At 39.0% G+C, this 8448-nt stretch overlaps 1 protein-coding gene and 1 long non-coding RNA gene across 3 annotated transcripts in view; one reads left to right on the forward strand and one right to left on the reverse strand.

Annotated features, from left to right (window-relative positions):
• col11a1a (collagen, type XI, alpha 1a) overlaps positions 1-8078 on the forward strand; it is a 63228-nt gene extending 55150 nt beyond the window's left edge. For both annotated transcript variants that reach the window (XM_077554429.1, XM_077554430.1), the window contains 13 exons: positions 130-183; positions 302-409; positions 1719-1772; positions 1937-1990; positions 2690-2797; positions 3026-3079; positions 3154-3189; positions 3263-3316; positions 3396-3642; positions 4560-4672; positions 4856-4924; positions 5406-5639; positions 6822-8078. In XM_077554429.1, the coding sequence (XP_077410555.1) occupies positions 130-183; positions 302-409; positions 1719-1772; positions 1937-1990; positions 2690-2797; positions 3026-3079; positions 3154-3189; positions 3263-3316; positions 3396-3642; positions 4560-4672; positions 4856-4924; positions 5406-5639; positions 6822-6968 (1332 nt within the window). In that variant the 3' untranslated portion in view covers positions 6969-8078. The remainder of the gene's footprint in view (positions 1-129; positions 184-301; positions 410-1718; positions 1773-1936; positions 1991-2689; positions 2798-3025; positions 3080-3153; positions 3190-3262; positions 3317-3395; positions 3643-4559; positions 4673-4855; positions 4925-5405; positions 5640-6821) is intronic.
• Positions 7096-8448, reverse strand: part of LOC144040316 (uncharacterized) — a 30176-nt gene continuing 28823 nt past the window's right edge. Inside the window, exon 3 of the long non-coding RNA XR_013289690.1 lies at positions 7096-7324. This is a non-coding gene — a long non-coding RNA (uncharacterized LOC144040316). The remainder of the gene's footprint in view (positions 7325-8448) is intronic.

The following is an 8448-nucleotide window of genomic DNA, read 5'->3' on the forward strand; positions in this document are numbered from 1 at the left end:
TTGCATCCTGGGCTTTGAAATGTTTCGAAGTGTCATAGACAATCAGCCACTTGTCTGCAAACAACGGCTGCATAATAATGCCAATTATGTGTTTAAATGCTTAATAACAATCCTGCCCTCCTTTCCCAGGGGCCTCCGGGAGCTGCTGGTGCTGAAGGCAGACAAGGAGAGAAGGGCGCCAAGGTAACAAACACTTAATTAGATTTCTTGGCTTGAAGTGATGTTGTTACGTTGTGACTTTTACCTACTACTAGTACAACCTTCCCATATTTGTAGCAACTTCCCGTTTGTCTTTTCACAGGGTGAGGCTGGGTCCGAAGGTCCTGCGGGTAAAACCGGACCTGTTGGACCTCAAGGACCTGCCGGAAAGCCTGGTCCAGAGGGGCTACGTGGAATCCCTGGCCCAGTTGTAAGTCTGAATACCAACACTTATACCTCCTGTAAAATGTAGTGAATATCACTCTTTTTTTTTTTTTTACAGTAAAAGAACACGTATCAGTTGGGTATTATACACGGGGCTTAATAAAAATAAAAAAATGTTTACATTGTTTAGAGGTTTACATTTGCCTATAGGCAGTACCTATGGGTTGTAAAAAAATAAAATGGAATAATTTAATAGCTGACTAAAATACTAGAAGAGTGTACAGTGCAAGAACAAGATTTTCGAAAACATGACATTTCCTGACTGTTTCGTAAAAACGCTGGCCAAATATTTAAATGTTTTTTCTTGTCGCAGTTTTGAATGTTCAAAATTTCCTTGCGCCAAGAAATTACATTACAACTGTTTAGAGGGCCATTAAAACTGTTTGGCATATGTTTAGGAAACATCGCGAACTTTGACAAACCTTGACAAAAATAAAGATTACGATAAGATAAGGTTACTGTCTCATAAAACTGCCAAAATTGGGAGGAAAAAAAAGAGATTATTAATTGTAATATTGAGTTGTTTTAATTTATACATTTGCATCTTTTTCATTTTAAAATAACATTTTTTTTCCAATTTTATTTGATCCAGAAGTTACATACTGTAAATATAGTGTTTCAAAGTATTTTTTTATTTGTCTCAATATTTTTTACGTTGAAACATTTTCTTGTTTTGTACCCAAAAATAAATGATCATTTGAATAATCAATTATTTGTTATATTTTTTTTCATAATCGAGCAGCCCCACAATACTGGCTTGAAAACAGGAGGTCATTCAGTGTGTACCCATTCAATTAAAAATAATATAAATCATATTAAATATAGCATTTAAAGGGATACTTGACTCATTGTGCCATTTTCAGCATTAAAAAGTATAAAATATTTTGTCCAGAATGAAATTGATAACTTCATTATTTTTCATGTACAATCAATACCTTTAAAAACAATTTTTTTCCACTTGCTGTCAACTGAAAATGACACAACGTGCTGAGGAAGTTGGTAACATCCAATCATGGTTCACCTGTTTTCTGGGTTTGGTCAGCAAACTGAGCAATGATTGGTCGTTACCTACTTCCGTCAGCACAGGTGATGTCATCTTCAATCGACAGCAAGTGGAAAAAGTAGTTTTGAAAGGCATTCATTCTACATGAAAAATAAGGAAGTTATCAAATTCATTGTGGACCAAATATGAACTTTTTCCTGAAAGATTTTGTCAATCAACGAAATTCCTATCATGGACAACAAAAATGAGAGAAAGAAATATCAAGGCTGTAATGACGCCGTGTTTTTCATAGGGTGAACAAGGATTTCCCGGTGCTTCAGGGCAAGATGGCCCACCTGGACCCATGGTTAGTACACGTCACCTTCGTTTGTTGTGTCAAGTGTGTGTCATGTATCCATAGTAGCTTGAATCCTTTTCTAAATTCCCTTCGGTCATTCTGTTTTTCAATGTTTATGTTTTATTCAAGCTCCAAGTGGTTCTGTTTTAACACTCATTTCTACTTTTGTTCAGGGTCCTCCTGGACTTCCTGGTCTGAAAGGTGACCCGGGCTCCAAGGGTGAAAAGGTGAGTGTTGCTTTTGATTGGATTGAAGACTTGAAGGTTCAACTTTGGATGCGGTCACACACACACACACACAAAAAAAAATCATCTCGCTGGCTCAGTTTGCTATTTATATTGTCAATTGATTAATGGTCCTCTCCCTCTCTTGGGGTAAAATAGAGAAAAATACTAATTAAATAGCACAGCATTGACCCCAAAGGACGTCGGCCTACCGGGCATGTGCCCTGTATGCCAGATGGCCAGTCCAGCCCTGGCTGCGGTCATAACGACTTGAAATGCACCAATTATTATTTTTTGGGCCACATTGGCTACACAGGGAAAACTCTTAATGGGATTCAGTAGTGTGATGCATCACTCTAATCGTACCCTCAATGCTTCTGTTGAATTTACTGGTAAAATAGAAGTAGCGAGGATATTGTGACAGCCCACATTACTGCATCAAAATTACCTCCCACACACTGACACGATGGCCTGAGACAGAGCAGTTTAAAAGTATCGTGTGAGGAAGAGTGCTTAATGTCTGGTTAGAGCAGACCGATTTCAAAACCATTACTGTTGTACTTCAAACTGTTTGTTTTTTTTTCATATAAGAGCGATTTTGAATACTAATGAAACGTCGGCCTCCGTAACCCCTTTGCATACTATTTTTGTGGAAAGCAATCATAAAGAGCACGTTGATGTGTTTTTTAATTTCTTTTTCAGGGACATCCAGGTTTAATTGGTTTGATCGGACCTCCTGGCGAACAAGGAGAGAAGGGAGACCGAGGTTTGCCTGGACCGCAAGGGTCATCTGGTAGCAAAGGAGACGGTGTAAGTAGTTTATGAATTGGCCTGCAGTGTGAAATTTAAAAAATATATATATTTATGGCCATAGATATTTCACAAAACAATTCTTGTAAGCTGACAGCTTTTCTGTCTGTTTTATATTCATACCATGCACTTATCTAACTTTGGATTCATTACTCAAGTCTCACAGTAATACTTTTCCTCTTCACTGTTTCTTAAATGCATGGCTGCCTCTCGCTCATCTGTTATTAGGGTATCGGTGGATCAGCGGGTCCCCTCGGCCCCCCGGGTCCTCCTGGTCTACCTGTAAGTCCGTCCAATGATTGGATCATTTCGATTTCCGTGGCGTGAATGCCGAACTGACGTCCTTTCTTATTCAGGGTCCTCAAGGTCCAAAGGGAGCTAAAGGTTCATCTGTGAGTAAAATCATTTGAAATATGGTTGAAAGCTGGTTAGGAACTTGGTGAACATGATTGGTCTGTCTCTCAGGGTGGAGCTGGTGGTAAAGGAGACACTGGTTCCATTGGTCCTCCAGGACCTCCTGTGAGTAAATCGGATTGCGCAGTCGCGTTCCAATTAAGAGCAGGTTCCATTTTTGACTTCTACGCCAAAAACACCGTAGGGCCCGCCGGGCGAGGTCATCCAGCCGCTGCCCGTCCGCTCCCCCAAGAAGACCAAGCGTTCCAGCGATATGCAGTCGGACGCGGCCGGTACCTTCATGGACTACGGAGAGGGCATGGAGGACATCTTTGGCTCGCTCAACAACCTTAAACAGGATATCGAGCGCATGAAATACCCCATGGGCACGCAGAACAACCCGGCCAGAACGTGCAAAGACCTGCAACTCTGCCATCCAGAATTTCCCAATGGTAGGCCCAAAAAGCAAAATGAACAGTTTTGAATATAGTACTTTTGTTTGTATTAGTACGACGGTGTCTTAGGGCCATATATATATATATATATATTTTAGAGGGTGGATAATATTCCAAGAAAACTGAAATTTACGAGAAATAAACTCACAAATTTGCGACATTACAAAATGGCAAATTTACAGAAAAAAGACTCACAAATTTACAAGAAATAAACTCGCAAACTTGCGACATTATATTTTAAAATTTATAAAAAAAAAAATTCTCATAAATTTGCCATTTTATAATGTCGCAAATTTGCGAGTTTAATCTTTAATCTTTGTAAGTGTGAGTTTTTCTCTCGCAAATTTGCCCCTTTATAATGTCGTAAATATACTAGTGTTTTCTCGAAAATAGATGTCCCAATCAAGATGTTTTTGCTTCCTTTTTTTTTAATTTTTTTTTTTTACTTCAACTCTAAGGAACTCAAAGGAATCATACATGGATTAAAAATATTGTTGTATAGCTCCAATTAGTGTTGACAAGGAACCTCAGTACCAAAAAGTAAATTAAACGTCGAAATCCAGTATTTTTCATGATAGACAGTAGTTGAACGAATGAACGTCTAAAGTAGTGGTTCTACTTTTGTGATGGTATGTCGTGTGATTTCTTTATTATTTTATTTAGTATTGTATTATTGTGCCCCCCCCCCCCCCTCCACACACACACACACACACATAAAAGGATCAGATGAATATGTGTGATATGAATTTGCATATATTACGGAACGTATGGCGTTCCACAGGGTTCAATTCTGGGGCCTCTAAAGATCCACACAAAAGCCAGATCATTCTTAACTGGGGCATCACCTGAAATCATACCTTACGGAATCTTGAGTTTTCTAGTGTTAAAGCGCAAGTGTTTTGGATTATTTTCAGGTGAATACTGGATTGATCCAAACCAAGGTTGCTCAGGGGATTCTTTCAAAGTCTACTGTAACTTTACTGCTGGGGGAGAAACCTGCATCTATCCAGATAAAAAGTCCAACGGGGTGAGTCGCTTTTGCGTTTTATACCCATGATGTTCTTCCCTGAATTCCTGCGCGACGCGTGAAAAGCCATTTCCTCAGGACTAACAACACACTCTTGTGCAACCAATAGCAATCAATATACAAATGAGAAGCTTTTATTGGAACTAACATGAAGAAGTACCATGACTTTCTCATTTCCCACAGGTCAGAATATCCTCATGGCCTAAAGAAGTTCCCGGGTCATGGTTCAGTGAATTTAAGCGTGGTAAAATGGTAAGTTTGTCTTTCTCTTGATTCATCGACCTCCTCATGCTGTGCACAAAACAAAAACCGCTGCAGTCGATATTGGATTGAAGGTGAAACTGCTGCTAATGATTCCACATAGAAAAATCTCCATTTACTTGCAATTATTTCAGTGTTATGTTTTTTATAATAAGAAATAGCAGCAGAATCCTGATTAAACACTACCATCGGCCTTACTTTGCCCTTGAAGACGTAAAAATGTCCTGCCGTAAACAACTCATGTCCTGCTCAATCAAACTATTGTCCTACAAGTGCATAAAGGACAAACTTTATTAGACTGCTAAACACACAGAACAAAACTTTTTTTTTTTGTTGTTTATTTTCATTATTTGTAAAATTCAATTCAGGTAGGTAAGATGTATGACTCAGCTAAATATAATATAGCATATAATATTGAAAATAGGCAGAATGAGCTCCATCGCTCACACGCGGACTTTCGTTCTCTCCGCAGCTTTCCTACGTGGACTCGGATGGCAATTCAATTAACATGGTGCAGATGACCTTCCTCAGACTACTGACAGCCTCGGCGAGGCAAAACTTCACCTACAGCTGCCACCAGTCGGCGGCGTGGCATGACGCCACCAGTGACAGCTACGACAAGTCGCTGCGCTTCCTGGGTGCCAATGAAGAGGAGATGTCTTACGATAACAACCCTTACATTAAGGCCCTCTCAGACGGATGTGCGGTAGGGCCCCATCTGTTTAAACCTAGCACCATTCAGACCCTGGTCCGTTACAAAAGTGAACACACCCCTCACATTAATGCGGATTTTTAATGATATCTCTTTATGGGACAACATTCAACAAATGACTTTTTGACATAATGAAAAGTAGTCAGCTTATATAACAGTAGTGCAAATGTATAATAATTTATTATAATAATAATACACCCCAAAGTGTCAATATTTTGTGTGTTTTGTTTTCTTGGTCTCATCAGACCGCAGGTCATGGTTCCATGTCTTTAGCAAACTGTTTGCGGGCTTTCTCCATCTTTATAGAAAAAAAATACACTGAGCATTGACTGAAGCAGGTTTATGTCCGTCGATCCGGGACAGTGCAGACGGTCCTTCTCAGTTTGTGTATTTTTATGAGCCTTTGCGTCATAAAGCACTCGCCGAAATTGCGGAAGGCGGGTATCCGTCAATGACGGGCCGATATAACGTTTTTGCACAGCTCTGCGAATAAGTCACATGACACTTGGGAGGGAAATTGTTTCACTGTGCTCAGCTTGGGCATTTTCACTTAGGGGTGTACTCACTTTTGTTGCAATGGGTTTAACTATTAATGACTGTATTTTGCATTATTTTGAGGCAATAAATTAAATTTTTGTTATTGTGTAAATGCTGAACAGCATTTAATTACTGAGTTTAATTGAATTTTTAATGACACGTTCACTCTGGCATTCAGTAAGGCATCTTTCACTACCATTTCACATTTCAATGATGACATCAAGTCCACTGTGGCTTAGCGGATAGTGGCTGAGCTTTGATTGGTAAACCTTAGACAGATTGCGGTTCAAGATTTCTTTTTATTCATTTATCATTTCACTACAATTAAAAAATGATCTTTCAATTTACTTCATAAGCACCTGCATTAAAATCTTAGCATTCAGCTAATAGCATTCAGCTTCTCAGCATTTCCATTCAATTTCTGCAGAAATTGCGCTTTGTCTAGTTTATTTGGTGTTGGTCCATGAAATGATATAACTGCAGAAATGTGAAGGGTCTACAAACTTCTGTGACATACTCGTATAAATATATACAAAATTATATTGTTGGCCAAGATATATAATTGCTGGTGGGATTGTTTTAGACTAATTGGCAAAATCTTTTTTTTTATCTAATTAATGCTGTGTTTCTCTGTTGCAGACGAGGAAGGGCTACGGAAAGACTGTGATGGAGCTTAATACTCCCAAAATCGATCAGGTTCCAATCATCGATGTCATGTTGACTGACTTTGGGGACCCAAATCAGAAGTTCGGGTTTGAAGTTGGGCCCGTCTGCTTCCTTGGCTAAATCAAAATGACAAGAAAAAGAAAACAAACAAAAAAAAGGACTTGATGGGGTCAGCAGAGAAAGTCAAGTTGAAGCCTCCTTAGCCCCCCCCCCCCCCCCAACTACTCCCCTACCACCCCCCGGGCTTTTCTATGCCACATGCAAGTTTTGAATAAGAGATGGTGTAGCAAATATGTCCTTTCCATGTATGTATTCGTAACCCAGGAGAATACGTTGTTGCCCTTGTAGGGCTCGAACCACATGACTTAACCCCATCATGGAGCAAAAGGTGAAGGACATTTGAAAGCGTGGCAGAGGAGGGGCGAATCGGGGGCGACGCGGGCGGACACGGACCTCCTCTCTGGATTCTCCAGCTGCTGTACGAAAATCAATGGTGCTTGTTCAATAACACACTCAAAAGGAATAAAGAGGTGCTAAGAAAAGAAAGAAGGTATATTTTGATAATAATAATAAAAAAACTGTAATTATTTTGTACATTACTGTTATTTCTGAATCCGCTTTCAAAACTTGCATGTGTTACATTCTGCTTCCGGCGCCTTTATTTCAGCAAAGGAATCAACATTTGAATTCTGCTATTGTTCTGTTTACCAAATAAAGTGAGCATCCAAACAATTCTCCTTTGCCAAATTTAGACTTTTCCCTTTGTATATATTGACACTCCAAAGCTTGAGGTTATTTGCCCCCGGTGACCGTTGGTGAAACAACAAGACGGCGACATCTCCCACTAATGTTGTGATCCTGTGCGAGTAGCAATCATGGCATTCATTTAATTAATTTAATTCTTATTTGTTTTTTGTTTTTCTGTTTTGTTTTCTGACAGGCTAATAATTTTGGTTGTATACCTCAGACTTTCTTGATAACCTTTTATGATGCAAGGATGTTATACCCTGTATATACCTTGGTTAAACAATTAAGTTGATCTATTTTGGGTGGGGATTACTTTTGAAAGAGCGAGTTCCGCAACTGCTAGACATCCACTGTTCAAACCCTTCTGTGAATGCAATGAGACGCCCTTAAGGTGACCCATTTTTGTAACTAAAGAGAAAATGTTTTAATGTTGCTTTTTATAGTTCAATTAAATATTAAAACTGGATTCTAAACAACAGTGAACTGCATGTCTCAGTGGTTTGTGTACATTGACTTTGGAATACAAGTCCACCCTACTGTACATGTCAAATGCTTTATATCGAGGATATGTTACGTCAACTAAAGACTTTGGGCTGGTGCAATTCCATCTCTTGAAACCAATAAAGTTCCGTCTTACAAAAAATTCCTTTCATTCTTGACACATGAAAATTAAACTAAAATGTCACCTTTGTATTTATCTTTTAAGTGAACAAAATATGCGTAATAAGTTCATTTCCAAGCATAGAATAACAGTTGGTGCACATAAAAGGTGAAATTAGAGACGTTATGGTCTTGGTAGACTAATCCCCATGCAAGTTATGCTATATTAGCATCGTTGCTAAAATACCCATTT

This window comes from Vanacampus margaritifer, chromosome 20 (assembly GCF_051991255.1).
Source record: "Vanacampus margaritifer isolate UIUO_Vmar chromosome 20, RoL_Vmar_1.0, whole genome shotgun sequence".
NCBI classification, from domain to species: domain Eukaryota; kingdom Metazoa; phylum Chordata; class Actinopteri; order Syngnathiformes; family Syngnathidae; genus Vanacampus; species Vanacampus margaritifer.